Here is a 16,164-nt window from a genome sequence, read left to right as displayed (position 1 = left end):
GCGATTGTGCCGGTGGCGATTGTGCCTGCCTTATGGCGATCGTGCCTATGGCGACCGTGTCTGCTTCGCAGACTTTCAGGTATTTTTGGCTTTTTCAGTGAATATGTGTTTTTTTCTGTTTCCTCACCTCTGTGATTTTTTTTTTTTACAATTTGAAGACGAATTCATAAACAATCACCTCTTCCCTGGACAGCGCTGTCACACTGCATGCTACAGGTGGGGAGAGGCCAGCACAGCCCGCCTTCATGACTCAGAGCTCAGCTCCGAGTCAAACTTCATGAACCTAGTGACAGAATCCCTTTAAAATAGATAGAAGACTAGACAGCGATTGCAGGATTTTCTATATCTTCAATTCCATTAGATAAAAATGATGTGCAAAAAAACTATAATACACATGGGAAATATGAGGAAAACATAGAACATTGTCACACAAACATTTTCATTCAAGGTACTTTATAGTTTTAAAGAGGTTTCATGTTTTACGTAAATATTTCTTAAAGCAGCCTTAAATTTTCAGGAGAAAATTCTGTCTCAGGACAGGAAGGGGAGTGGAGTATATTACCTGCAGTAGTTGATCTCTGCCGCCCTTTCAATCTGACAGTTCTGGGACCCAATTTTAGCTTTCCAAGACGACCACAGATATTATCTAACTACCTAAGGTATACTGCGCACTGCTCTTTAATTCGCCAGCACTTATCACATGAACATGACATTTGAATTTCTAATTACAAAAACAATAATATGCATTATGAACAACACAACAAAATGGTCCTTTAAGGGGTTGTCTCATCAGAGACAACTCCTTTAGAAATGAAGGTTAACGGGTGTACACCTATGTAGCTCCCGGCAAATAGCGGCTTTTGCCAGGGTAAGTGTTGGTCTACCAGGCATTTGCTATGCAATGGGCACTGAAGTGAAAATGTATTACATGTAGGTCATTCAGATGAATGGCAGTTCTTGTAATAAAAGCATAGCTTAAGTCGCCAGAATGGAAACCGGTTGTACAAAGTGGCGCTCTTTTCTGGCTCACATCAAACAAATAATAAAAAAACGTTCTATCCTATTGGAGAATAACTATATTAAAATTGATAAGCATCACATGAAATAACAAAATAATTTACCGGATTAGAAAATATACAGTATTTATTTAATGTACATTTAAGAAGCATTACAGCTTATATTTTATTACTTAGTTGTAACATTTAAATATAAATGTTGTATCTTTCAGGCATATGACTTAGAAAACTGATAGTTCAAGGCATCACAGGACTTTGATGAGTAGAAGTCTGGATTAGAGGGTTGGTCACCAAACAGGCTGGACAAATTCCCATGTTCATACATCCAGTTTTTCATTTAAAGTGTTTTATTAGAATAAATTAAAGTAACACCTTTTCTTCTAGTATAGTCTTTACGAGAACCGGATCTGCCCGTCCTTTTGTAGTCTTCTGCACTAAGCCAATAAGTTTATTCATAACTTTAAGGTTTCCTTGTTGTACGGCAGAAACCTATTGAAGATATAAAAAGTATTACCACGTGAACAGATGCTTCTAAGTTGACATCTTCATTTTTAGGTTGTTTTCTTTGTTTATTGTCTTATTGCCTGTATACTAAAAAATCCACCTGAATGTTAGCTGAATTTTCGGTATCTGGCTGTGCAAACAGAAGACAGCAGACATGCCTCAAAGACGAGCGCTGTGTAGTGAATAGAGGAAGCAGCACTACTGCTGCCTGGATTAGTACTAGTACAAGTAACTAGACCCGGCATGGCCTTAGCAGTGACAACTGTAATTGGGGATGCTGTGCAACCTTAGTTACAGTGGGAAACAATGCTGTACAAATAAAACAACAGTAAGTCTCCTAAGGCCGGATTTACATGGCGCACAATAAACAGAAAATTGAACCCATTGATTTCGATGGTTTCGTTCAAATGTGCCTATTTTGTATGTACATGTTCAGCATGTTCCATTTTCCTGCATGTGTGTGCAATGAAAGAGGACATTTTGCAGTCATAAAACTAAATGGCCATTTCAATGGCTGAGAGCATCATTGCATTTTTATTTTTTTTTGCGTGTACATGAAACGCGGTTGCATGCACAAATATGCAATGCCCATTCTACAAAAACGTGGTGTAAATATGCATAGACAAGTGTGAATCCGGCCTTAGTGGTCTTTTTCTGGCCTTTGGTGGACAGACTATGAAAGCAAACAAAAGTAGACGATACAAAGTGCTAGACCTAACCCAATTAGTGTGTATTCACATGCAATTTTAAGGTGTGAGTTCTGTCCAATTTTGAGATGGACACTGGCATGGGAAAAGAACTCATTCACTTGAATTAGTTAATTTACACATGTGATTTCTCTCTTGGACCGACAGCCTGACTTTGAAAAAAATGAATGCATATCCTATTTTTTGTGGAATTCTTGTTTTAGGCCTAATTCCCACAGCCGGATTGAACCTAATAGCTCAATGTGCATGCTGCGGAATTCCACAGCGGAATTGCGCAGCATGAAATTACCTACGGCATGTCCTATTTGCCGCAGGAGTACGCCTGGACGGCTTCCATTGTAGTCAATGGAAGCAGCCTGTCACGCTATACTTCCATTGTAGCACAGCAGAAGTATAGCGTGAATACGCACCCCGCCCACCACCGTCCGCGTCATGTGATGCCGCTGGCGCGCCATATGAGACTGCGGGTGTGTCATGCGCTGTATTGCGGAGCGTCATGCAGTACTTTGCGCAGCTGATCCGGGGGTAAGTATGAGGTCTTTAGTGGGGCGCCGTGATGGACTCCGCCGCGGTATTCCACTTGCAGAGCCCATCACGGCTATGTGCATAAGGCCTAAGAATCGGCCATTATTTTCTATTAAAAAAAATACAGATTGGCTTCACATGCCATGCAAGTTGCATGCGGTTATAATCTGTTTTTAATGCATATTACTATGGGTACCACATGAAACAAACAAACAAAAAAAAAAAGAAACAGGAAGTGCAGAGAAAAATGCATGTGAAAAATTGCAAACTGACCAAATTATATTTCGCCTGTGTGAATACAGTGTTACCATAAATTGGAGTTGACATACATGAAAACTAAATGAAGTCAAGTCACTTTTAGTGTTACACTATAAGATTACCATAAAAATTTGCTAGAATTTTAAGTATAATTATTATGCAGAACCAACCTTATCATTTTCTATAAACCTAATAATTCTAATAAAAGCTGCATTGTTCATGGAATAAAAAATGCCATAAAAGTCACGCTGACATCAACTCAAAATAATAAAGTTTAATTCTTAAATGAAGGCACATTTGACACCTATGCTGGGAAATGTTCCCATCATATTTGCAGAATTTCTTTGAACCTGATGTATGGCAAGTGTAGGAAAAGACAATGTAGTTGTTTACAATGACAATTTGTAGTAGATATATAGTATACAACTGTAAGGCATCCAGTCAAATCTGTTTGACCCATACATTCACCATATAGATCATTCGACCCAACAATCACAAAAAACGGCTGGAGAATGTCTGTGTCTGGATCTGACGGACCAAACTACCTTGGGCTTGGAGTGTTTAAATTTGACTGAAGCGCATCACTATCATTAAAGCCTGCATCTCTTCATATTTAATGCAGAATCTGGTATAAATGAGCAAGCAAGTAAACTACTTGATAGTAACATAGTATGTTAGGCTGAATGAAGACAATGTCCATCTAGTTCAGTCTGTTTCAACCCCTAGTTGAACCAGAGGAAGGCAAAACCCCCAAGAGGCAGAAGCCAATTAGCCCATTTGGGGGAAAATTCCTTCCCGACTCCATAATGGCAGTCAGAATAATCCCTGGATCAACCTCTGACATTTCCTACCTAAATGTAAGACCCAGAGCTACAACCCTGCTGGTCACCTAATGTCTATATCCTGCAATATCCTTCCGCTTGAGAAAGACGTCTAGTCCCCTCTTAAACTCCCCAATGGATTTTGCCATCACACAAAGGAAAATACTTCAACATAGGGAACACTGGTAAATACAATACCTCTTCTTTGTGCCCATCTATAATCTTCTGGCAGATGTCTTCTAGCTGCCCCCTATTAATGATGAGTCCAAGATTCTTTTCTTTAATTATAAGTGATGGCGTCTTGCCTTCTTCCTTGCAGAGTTCCTGGAACACCTAGAGTTTAGCACAAGTAAATTAGCTTCAAATAAGTCAGCAATCCTGTACAATCCGAACTAAGACTTATTCTCTTTACGGGGAGATCATTTTTTGGCATTCCTAAAGTATAACCTAATAATTGTTTTTATACCAATAACACTTCTGAAGATGCTCGATAGCCTAATTAAAGTGAACCTGTCAACTTAATATGCTACCGTATGCAACAAAAAAAAATGTTCTGTTTGGCTAATAGATGCTGTGAAAGAATACAACAGCACGTAGTAATGAGTCTGGCGTCTTCATAAGAGCAGGGCTCTCTCGACTCTACAAATAGCCTGTCAACCACTACGCAAGTTTCTGAAAGCTGGGCAACTATTTCACATTCAAATGGAAACTAAAAAACTTAATTGCTTTTCAGTTATAAAATGCAGTCCAAACGAACCAGATCATTTAAAAGAATGGAGAGCGGTAAAACGCGGTTCAGATTTATAATTACTTTCTTAAATCTATGCAAAATAAATCGGGATCAAACAGACAGCTCCTGCGCCAAATTTATTACAATAGTGCACGTTGTGTAATAGGTATGGAGCAAGCGGCTTACTAGACATGTTAGATGCTTTTCTCTTTGTAAAGCTAGCTTCAGATGGGCGAGAAAATCGCGCAGGATTTGTGCATTGCGAGACACATAGATCTTGCACGAATATGAACCCCATTCTTTTGAATGAGTTCACACACGTATGATGCAGGAAACAAATGTCCTATCTTCTGGCGTGATCTCACATCGCATTGTTTTCAATGGGACCGGTGGCAGCATCGCACCATGTGTTAGGTGCATGCGGTGCGATGTGAGGTTTCGCCATTGAAAACAATGGGAGAAACTCTACAACCCTCCACTGGAGCTGATGGCTACTCCCGAAGTGATGCAAGGTGGTTTCGACATAAAAACACCTTGCATCAGCGGGGACATCGCTCGCCTGTGTGAAGTAGCCTTACACTACCTTTTGCTTGGCTTTCCTTCCAATATTTTGTGCCATATTCAACCATGCCCCCTTTTTGGAGATGCTTTTCAAAATTGTCTAGTGAGGTGTGTGAAATGTCTAAAAAAACATAATAGATTTGACACACAATATGAACAGCAATTTTTTGGGGTGCTATTTTTAAGTAAATATTTTCCAATCCCTTCCATTTTAGCTGCATTTAGTGCTATTCGATACTTACTTTGTTTTAGTCATTTTCAGAAGCGAAAATTAGAAGTCTTAAATTTAGTAATGATAGAGAGAAACGTATGGAAGACAAAAAAAATGATACTGCTGTCATAATGTCAATTTACTGATAAAAAAGGACCTCCTATACAAATGCATTTTTCTTTAGGTTGACTCTTAATACAATGTGATATCACCGTGTGTCCTGCTGTCAGGGTGGTGCATTTACTCTGAATTATTATAGAGAGACCTAGAAGAAAAAAAAGCTCAGGACCCAGCGTCCCACATACAAAAATGCTTGAGTCTCCCATTATAGTCAATGGAAGAAAAACAATAATTAGCGTGGCTCCGGATGATGACGTAGCGGCAGCAAAGGCTGCGACGGTATGCTAGAATGGCGCCACATCTAACAGCAAGAACAGGATTTGCTTTGGCGCTCATTAAGTGTAAGGTATGTTTTCTATTTAAGACATTGCATTTGTTTGTTCTATTATACTTGAGAAAGGCGGTCTTTTTTCCGCCAAAACGCGTTGCATACATAGATATGGATTTTATATTTGGCCTTATGATGATTTTTTAGCCAATAAACCCTTATAATATTGGAGTACAGCTATCTGTGGGCAACTTATTCAAGGGATCTCCTTTGAAGTGCAGCAAAGGGATTTTTTCTTGTTATTTGATTGTAGTCAATAGGGTTCATTACTCGAGTAGAGCTCTAGAATTTTACGAAAAGCTCGACTCGCATAACGCGGACCCGAGCATTTGGGTGCTCGCTCATCTCTAGTTAAGATAACTTTCTGTGCCATGCTATCACAATCCAACTAAAATTTACTGCATCTGTAACTTCTACATTTACTACACGAATCAACCTCCCCCCAAAAACAACTACATGGCTCCATTGGATGTCATAGGTGAGGAAGTATTCTATTTCAGTAGCACTACTTATAGGGGTGACGATCTCTGTATGCAGGACACCAGTTGGAGACTGTAGGGCAAGTCTACCTTGGTGTGCTGTGGTACAGGCTCAGTTCACACGGCTCTACTTCGTAAATACGCCTTTAAAGGGAACGTGTCATAAAAAATGACCTATTGTATAAATCAAGTTAAGAATTTTGGTGATTTTTTTTAAATTTTCCCTGTCACAATCTACATTTACATAAATCCTAAATTTTTCACACTAATCATTAAGGACCCTTTTATGTGGAATGGTTATCAGTCAGTCAATCACTGGACTATGCAAAACTGAAGGATAATCGTTCAGTGTAAGCACAGCCAATGACCCCATTATAATTCATGCACTAATCGCTCGTTGTTCATTTTAGGCAGGCATAAAAATTTGCAGATAACGGATTTGTGTAAACAGGCAGTCGTTTATCTTTGAACGAATGCCTGTTTACTCTGAATGGAGGCGGGCGGCTGGAAGAGATCTGTGGTGGGCTCCTTCATTCACTGACCGATTATTGCTCCTGCATGAAAGCACAGGAAGGTACTCATTAGGACTGTTGGGTGCTTAATTGTGTAAAAGGACTCTAGGGGCCCATTTACATAACACAGTTCCCGTGCAAACAGCTTGTTAGATCAAGTAATTTACGCAATAATTGCTAGACGCATGAAGTGAAAGAACAATCACTGAATTACTGATCGAATCTTTCATGCTAAACGGAAATCATCATTGATCTGCCCCTGCATTGTTATGTTTGAACAAGCAGTCATTCATCTATATAAAAGGGCATTAATGGGCCATTTACACGGGACGATTATTGCTCAAAATTCATTCAAACAAACAAATTTGTGTGATACTCATGCAGTGTAAATGCAAAACAATCGCTCACAATTTGTTCAGTGGTCGTTATCGCTCACTTTCAGTCAGCATAAAAACGATCATTGGATTGCTGGCTTCTCGTTTACATAGGTGAGGCAATGAGGGAGAAGCCCATGATCCAGCGGAGATAAATCTTTCCGTGTAAACCCTTTGCTAGAGTGCTAATGACCTTAGCGGTGACATCAGCGCTCATGCAGTGGTTTAGCTGACTGTTGTCCTGTGTAAAAGGGTCAGTGTTGTAGTAATAGTCCGACACTTCCTGAACTGTAGAGAAAACTTTATAGCACTCGTCTCATTATCATCACAGGCAGGATAATAGCAAAAAGTGAAACACTTGCAGAATCTACCATTCACAATAGGTGATGGTCAGAGCTTACTTACTCCCACACTCCCCGTCTGCACAATGCTCTCTGTGTATAGGTTACAGCACAAGCCTAAAAAAGTCTCCCATAGAAGTTATTGGTTCTCCTCTTGTTCAATGTATGAATGGCCCATAATTTCTGCTGTAAAGCACCTCTAAATGCTGTTAAATGCAGTTTGGGCATAACAGCCACCGACAAAGTCATGTACAGAGAGTAGAATAAAAAAATCTAGTTTGAGAATAAAAAAAAATAAGAAAAATGTTTCACTATATGATTTCAATACGTAAAAAAAAAAAAAAAGTGATATATTCGCTTTAATTTTCAAAATGTTCAGACTTTCAAGATACACTGCATTGCTAATAACCGTGGTGCAGCACCAACAGAAGGATTTCATAGCCCGAAGAAAAACTTTGAGATTGTACGAAAACATGACCAATCAATAATCCGAAGAACTGGACAAACACAGAGTGGGACTGCAAAGACTACATTTTTCAGAAGAGCAGATTCTCTGCATATACTGTACACAGTAAAAGATAAGACTCTGCACTAAAGGTGCATTTACACACACAGATGATTGCTCAAAATCTGTCAGAAACTGACAATTTTGAGCGATCATTTTGCATGGGTAGTAATGGACTAAATCAGCCCTTTAGTACTTCATTGCATGTATTTAGAGAACAGCGGATGGTCTTTTCTCTAAATACATCACTATTGCTCTCCAGTGGGACAGCGGCTGTTACCAGCTGTTGAAGAATATTATCAGCTGTTATCAGCGCTGCCCGCGGAGAACACAGCATGCGGTCCGTCTTAAAGGGGTTGTCCCGCGAAAGCAAGTGGGGGTATACACTTCTGTATGGCCATATTAATGCACTTTGTAATATACATCGTGCATTAAATATGAGCCATACAGAAGTTATTCACTTACCTGTTCCGTTGCTAGCGTCCTCGTCTCCATGGTGCCGTCTAATTTCAGCGTCTAATCTCCCGATTAGACGCGCTTGCGCAGTCCGGTCTTCTCCCTTCTGAATGGGGCCACTCGTGCTGGAGAGCTGCTCCTCGTAGCTCCGCCCCGTCACGTGTGCCGATTCCAGCCAATCAGGAGGCTGGAATCGGCAATGGAACGCACAGAGCCCACGGTGCACCATGGGAGAAGACCTGCGGTCCACCGTGGGTGAAGATCTCGGCGGCCATCTTCGCAAGGTAAGTAAGAAGTCACCGGAGCGCGGGGATTCGGGTAAGTACTATCCGGTTTTTTTTTTTAACCCCTGCATCGGGTTTGTCTCGCGCGGAACGGGGGGGGCTATTGAAAAAAAAAAAAACCCGTTTCGGCGCGGGACAACCCCTTTAACTTATCATCCTGAGGGACGAGCATTTCATGCGGACCTGAAGTCAGCGATGGACGAAAAGGGCACGAAAAGTGCATGATGGGCACACATTTACACACAACGTCTATCGTTTAAAAGATGGCTTTTGAGCGATAATCGTTGTGTGCAAAAGGGCCTTCTGTCTCTAATATCACTACTAGCCAGAAGTGGACCCAGCAGGAAACAGAAGTTTGAGTCCTTCCTCAGTACTTTCCATAGCTTTTGAATCCACTTCTGGCTTTGGCTCAAAAAACATGCATCAAAAACTGAAAAAACACGGTTTGCGAAACCAGCTTTACAGCAGCATTCCTAGTAGGATTTTGAGAAGTTTAACTTATTTTTATTGACTACTAAGTCTCTCCTGAAAAACTTTTCAATTACCAGTTTTGGAAGTTTCATAGCATGGGTTCTGTTATGGGAACTCAGAGCTTGCTATGCTACTCATTTCTCCTTTATCTGTTTATTTCTAGTAGATACATATTTCATTACCCAGCATGATCTTGATAAGACTGAATAGTCTTGTATTGTGGTTTAGTTTTCTGTTCAGCTCAGTGTTTTTGCATAGACAGCTACTTCAAAGACTCTTTGGAAATGTCTGCCTTAGGATCCAGCTTCTTTAGCTTTCTCAATATACTCTGTAACGTTTCTGCTAGGGAAGAGAAACTAGCTGTGCTTTGCTGTCCCTATAGTAACTATTAACTTCTACTGGAGTTACAAAAACAGTATAGCATAACCGGCTGCTTGGCTGTTTCTGTAGTCCTAGCTGTAGCATACAGAATGATATTGTCATTTCAGCCATGATTGGAACTCATGGGTACATTCTCAGTTTCAAACATATTTTGTGCATAATATACTTTACTTTAACCATAACTTAATTAGACAATAGGTAAAAAAATGGATGTGATAGATGATATCATCATAAGACATATATGTGCTTGATACTTTTAAATTATGTAAGCTAATGCCTTCCATGTATAATGGAGCCATGATAGAGCCTTAATAAAATACAACACTGTGCTGGGTTCAATAAAGATTCAAAACAGGTTCCATAAATGCTTTTTCATTACCTTTAAGGCTCGGTTCTCAAAGGGCAGATTCTCGGCGGAAATCTCGCGGTTTGGCCGCAGCGAAAAACCGTGAGATTTCCGCTGGGAGAACCGCCGCTGCAAAACCCACGGCGGCTTTGAAGCGGCCTGGTCACTCGCTCTTCCGCTGCGGCCGGCGCTCCCATAGAGGAGAGTGCGGCCGCAGCGGGGAAAAAAAAAAAAAGGACATGCTGTGGTCGGCAAATCCGCGACACAGCGGCAGCTTCTGCCGGCTTATCCGCAGTGGATTTGCCGTGCCGTGTGGACGAGATTTCTCAGAAATCTCGTCCACATGGCTGGCTAATCCCGGGATTAGCGGCCGCATGCAGATTTGCCGCAGCGAAATTCCGCACAGAATTTCCGCGGAAAATCCGCCCCATGTGAACCCAGCCTTACATTTTGGAATATATTTTGATTTCTTTATTAAGCACATTTATAATCCAGCTAATAATTTCTAAACTGTACAGGAATACTAAAACTTTCCATGTGTCAATGATCACAGTAATTCTGTCGAATCTCAAGGAATAGAACGTTCTGTACTGCAGACAACAAGGTAGCAAAAACATTAAATGAAAATAGAAGTAATCTCTAATTGTCATTATGCATTAGTTCTCAGGCACACAGCAGAACTGCACCGTTTCCCTAACTCTATGAGAATATCAAGCTCTCTCATTGATGCCTTTGATCCCCTCCGGGGGGCAAAGCCACAGCAGTATAGAATGTGTACAGTATTCCTTTACCCCACCTCCCTCAGCCATAGATCAATAGGAGGGCTCAACCTTAGAGCATGAGTCCCCTGAACCCATCTACTTGACAGGTCAATGCAGGGATACAGCATGTCAGTGTCAGCTATTGTGAGTTGGAAGAATCTGAGGGTAAGATGCCTGATCCACCTTTGTTTCCATAGGAGATAAGCAGCTAATATACAGGACTTATGCTACTCTCACCATTCAAAAAAAACAAAAAAAAAACCATATACGTTTGGTTGAGCGTGCATCTTTATGAAGTAGTAGGGCGAAATTACTGTTGACCAACTTTTCAGATTATCTAGTCTTGCTTTCTTGCAATTTTTCCATCACCAATAGACAAAAACTGTGGCTGGTAGTATTCTGGTGTAAGTAAATAAATAAAATAAAACAATACAATGGTAGAGAGTCAGGCTGTATTCAGACCTTCATGTGCAAGTTGCACCCAAGACTCTTGGGCGCAATGTGCATCGGACAGCACACAGACAATCCCGTCGTGTACAGTCTAAACTGCTCGGAACCCAATCATTATGGGTGCTTTTTACATGAGAAAAAGGACGAGAGAATAAGACTTGCTTCGATTTCTTCCAGACGCACCATCGGTCTGTGTGAAAGATTCCTCGTCGGAATGGGCCCATTGATTTTAATGAGACAGAGTTTACTCAGTTACAAACTCTGAAAGAACTCAAATGACAAAAATCGCCTGTGTAAATTAGGCCTTACTGGGAAAACTGAAACCGAATTTTAGCACAAATTTAAAATGCACTAAATTTGTCTGTTTTAGGAAAACTTTACTTCTTCCTTGACAATTTTAGAAAAAGTGTCTAGAAAATGGCGTGTGGCTAAGAGGGAGGTTAAATGGGCCAAAATTACTAATGTTCTGTGCCTTTTTTTTCCTCTGGCAGAAAATTATTATGTGAAGAATGTAAGCAATAAGGTGACACAGGTAAGAGTAAAGTGTCTCGCATGCTTGCTCTAAATTTATGACAATTCATGGATGCGGACTCCTAAGTAAAATGAGCCAAGCTACGGATTGTGAAACAAACAGACAAAACTGTTCCAATAAGTAATGAATGGTCAAAGCTTTATTTAACCACTTTAAACTAGAGGTTTATCACTTTATTTAGGTTTTTCAACCCTGCCCCCCAAGAGCCATAACTTTTTAATTTTTCCATTGGCATAACCATATGAGGGCTTGTCCATCACGTTGTAAGCTGTGGTTTATATTGGTACCATTTTGGGGTACATATGATGTATAACTTTTATTCATTTTTTTAGGGGAAAAGGGGTAAAAACAATCCACATCAATTCTGCCTTATTTTTATGGTGTTCATATGCGGTGTAAATGACAATTATTTTCTGCATGTCAGAATAATTACAACAATACCAAAATTACACATATTTTTGGGGAGTTTTGCACTTTTTAAAAAATGAATAAAGCCTTTTTTGGAAAAAGTTTTTTCATTGCTACTTTTAAAGACCCATAACTTTTCAGTTTTTCCATGGAAGGAGATGTATGAGGGCTTGTTTTTTGCAGATTCATTTTTTGATCCCTTTTATTGCACTTTTTGGAATAAGAAATCACTTTGGCTATTTTTTTATTGTGAGATAAAACATGTGTTTAAGTCATTGTACGGGTTGCTATGTGACGATACCAAATATATGGCTTTTTTTTTTTTAAGAAAAGGGAAGCGTACAAAAAAGGATGTATTTTTGTGTGAATTTTTTTTTTGCTTTTAAATGCACCTGTAGGGGACTTGAACTTTCAATCATATGATCACTCTGAGAATACACTGCAGTTATTCTGTTCTGCAGTGTATTATCTGTACTCTTTTACAGTAAATACCATGGAAGATTCAGAGGCCATTGTTAAGCCTCCATTTGCCAGCAACCCATTGGCCCTACACTATTTCATGGCAAATGGCCAATGACATCACACAGGGAGCTTCCTCCCTCTGTGAACTCAGTACATGCCATCATCAACATTGATCTGAGCATGTAAGGGGTGAATGGCAGGAATCCGTGTTCTCCACGCCCACCATTGCAACAGTCTGCTGGCTGTCAGTCACAGCTGGCTCCTGCTGCCAATGGCACAGGCATAGCTCTTGAGCCTGCGCCATTCATATGCTGTAAATTAAAGGGCATTTTGCGTGAACCCCTTTGCTAACAATGACATACACATACGTCATCAGCTGGAAGGGGTTTATGGAGACGTTTTCAGGCTTAGTGAAGCATGTGGTCCTGTATTCTGGCCCATACAAATATGCCACTGATTATTTTTACCACTTAATGACCAGACACAACCTATCAATTTTTGGCAATTGGTTTAATTTTACATGCTTCTTATGCATTCCCTTTAATATTATTTACCTTAATATTTTGTTTTACAACAATATTTTGTTTTCACTGCAGACCTAGTTACATAATAAAACTACCTAACTACAGTATGTGTCAATTGTAAAAGCTTCTATGGGTCTGGTTAAACCAATGAGCTCTTCTTCATGACATGACAATGATCATGTGGTGGCTGAAACTGGAGGCGGGACCGAGAATGCGAGAGTAAGTCTCTGTCTTTTCCCTCTCCTCAGAGGTATACAAAAAAACAATATGATCTATAAATTCAAAATTATTCTATTTTGTAATATCTACTTGCAAAATGAGATCTAGAATCCAACTGGTTGCTATGGAGAAAGCAGTTAATAAACTGATTTTGAAACACGACCCTCAGTGTTTTTAGTGTGTACAATGATCCATAGAAACTCAGACATCCATCAGTCACAACAGAAGTAGTTCACACAATCTTAACGCTTAATTTTTCTTAACATGAATAGATTCACTTTGTACAGATTAAAAACAAAAAATATGTTCTCATGGAATAAGTCGTAAAACTTTATTTTCAACCAGCTATATTTAGTCCTATCTCTGAATGAGATGCTGCTGTCATTTTCTCCTAGTTCCGTACATAGAACAACAAGGCGAAACTTCAGTCAGTTCCTTTATGTTAAATGTGGGTGGGGAATGGAATGCAGCTGAAACATGTCCTTCAGTATTTTTATGACTAGTATTAATAGCCATGTATTATGTTCTGAACATCATAATTCCATGCTCTCATCGTGCCTTCAAGTCACCCCTAGCATTTCACCCACACTGAAATAAGAATAGACTTGTTACAGCCAAGCATTAACACATTCCTCAATGGGCAAGGTCTTCTTTAATCAATTCTAAAGTAGAAGGTCACTCTTATAGGTTTTTTTTTTTTTTTTTAAACATTAGATTTTTTTATTAATTTTAACAAACATACAAGTCATTGGTACATAGTAGCATAAGAGATTTGCACATAATCAACGAATATTTAGTATCACATTCAGACTGTGCTATTTGTGTTAGTATTTTGATTAAGTTACTTTACTACAACAATTGGTAACATTCCACAACTTTACAATCAAAATATGTAACTGGTATGGTAACCACTCTGTGCTATATAGGATAGTACTCTATTGAGATTTTATTGCACATTCTTATATTGTGGTTATGGTATAGTCATGTACTATTTTCTATAACTTACACTTAGCGTAATCGTTGTGTTCCTCTAACAACCTGTATTCCACACATATTTTGCAACGAACATATAACATATGAACAAACTCAGTAACAAGGCTTCACGCATCTGTATGATTCAACTGTTACTTTTTTAAGGATATTCTCCAAGTCTCCCAGGTGTCATTAAATTTTTTGGTGTTCTTATTCCGGAACGCCAACCATTTTTCAAAAATATATTGTTCGTCCATACGTCTTTTAAATTCTTCTATGTCTGGGGGTAATGGATTTTTCCAGTGTCTTGCTATTATGGATTTGGCGGTCATTAGGGAGTGAGCAAGTACATATCTTATCTGTTTAGGAAACGTTTCCAAGCCCATCAGCAATATATACATTTTGGCGTCTTTAGGTATGTAGCACTTCAATGTGCTTTGTAAGAACATGGTTATGTTTTCCCAATATACTTTTAGTGTTGGGCAGGACCAAAAAATATGTGATAATGTGCCTTTTTGGCCGCAGCCTCTCCAGCACAAACCATCTCCCAGGTTCGATCTATTGTATAAAAGTGATGGGTTGTAGTACCATCTTAGGTTAATTTTGGTTTGTACTTCTAGTATGTTAAGTCCCATAGTGGATTTTGTCATTAACGTATTCGAGCTGGACCATTGATCCAGAGGTATCTTTTCTTTGAGTTCTAGTTCCCAGTTCGACATGTATGTTTTTTTTGCTATTGCTTTGTTGTTGGTTAGTATGTCATAATAGTCTCTTGTCTCCGATTTACCTTCGAGAGGGTTTGTGAGAATTTTCTTAATGATTGTGGTCGGGAGTTTTACTTTGTGTAAGGGTTTCTCTCTTAAGAGAGAGCAGATTCTAAAGTATGTAAATTTTTCGCTCTGCGGGAGGCCATAGACAGTACTTATTTCTGTAAAGCTTTTAATTTCTCTCTTGGATGTTAAGTCCTCTACGTATCTGACTCCTCTAACGCTCCACGGTTTCATATCACAGTTAGATAAAAATAGATTGAGTGTCTCGATAGGTATGCGGGGAGATTCCGTTTCATCGGATATGCTTATTTTTTTAGTGAGTTCTTTCCATGTTTGGATCGCGGCTTGTAATGTAGGGGGAATGTTTTTAAGTTGGGTGTCTATGCTTTTTGGGAATATTAAACCGTCTATTGAAGTAGCAAGCATTAGTGCCTGTCCAGGTAGATCATTTATATAGCTTTTTTCTACATTGGGCCAGCCTACTGTGTTGTTGGTCCTGATTAATTGTCTAGTTTGGTTTAGTATATTAGCTTCGTAGTATGCCATTAGATTTGGTACTCCCGCTCCTCCCTTTTTCCGGTGGATTGCTAATATTGACAGGGCTAAACGTGGTTTCTTTCCACTCCATAAAAAGTTATTTAGTTGTTTTTGGAGTTTAGAAATTGTAAGCTTGGAGATAATAAGTGGTAAGGTTCTAAAATGGTACAGGACTAGTGGGAGGACTTTCATTTTGTAGGATGTGATCTTGCCCATCCACGACAGTTTTAAACCTGATAAATGGTCAATTACTTTCTGGGTGGAGTTAAGCAGTTTGGGGTAATTTTCTAGTTCTATGTCTCTGGTGGATGGTGTCAACGTTATTCCCAAGTAGGGTATGCCTTTTTTTTTCCACTCAAAGGGAAATTCCGCCCGTATTGCATTTTCTAGGTTTGTAGATACCCCCAGACCTAGAATAAGAGACTTGTCTATATTCAACTTGTATAGAGATACATTACTAAATTGGTTGATTATTTTACATGCCATTCTTAAAGATTCTAGGGGGCGGGTCAGTGTCAAAATGACATCGTCAGCGAATAATCCTATTTTGTATTGTCTGTGATTTATTGGGATTCCCTTTATTTCAGAGGAGGTGCGAA

At 39.4% G+C, this 16,164-nt stretch overlaps 1 protein-coding gene across 1 annotated transcript in view; it reads right to left on the bottom strand.

Annotated features, from left to right (window-relative positions):
- Nucleotides 1-1,125: 1,125 nt before the first annotated feature.
- The window catches only part of GATB (glutamyl-tRNA amidotransferase subunit B), a 118,418-nt gene continuing 103,379 nt past the window's right edge, over nucleotides 1,126-16,164 (bottom strand). The window contains exons 12-13 of the mRNA XM_066573652.1: nucleotides 4,030-4,164; nucleotides 1,126-1,505 (exon numbers count right to left, since the gene is read on the bottom strand). Of these exons, the coding sequence (XP_066429749.1) occupies nucleotides 1,377-1,505; nucleotides 4,030-4,164 (264 nt within the window). The 3' untranslated portion in view covers nucleotides 1,126-1,376. The remainder of the gene's footprint in view (nucleotides 1,506-4,029; nucleotides 4,165-16,164) is intronic.

The sequence above is a fragment of the Eleutherodactylus coqui genome, chromosome 7 (genome assembly GCF_035609145.1).
Source record: "Eleutherodactylus coqui strain aEleCoq1 chromosome 7, aEleCoq1.hap1, whole genome shotgun sequence".
NCBI classification, from domain to species: Eukaryota; Metazoa; Chordata; class Amphibia; order Anura; family Eleutherodactylidae; genus Eleutherodactylus; species Eleutherodactylus coqui.
The sequence above is the reverse complement of the archived record's forward strand: the minus strand, read 5'-3'. Positions and strand labels throughout refer to the sequence as shown.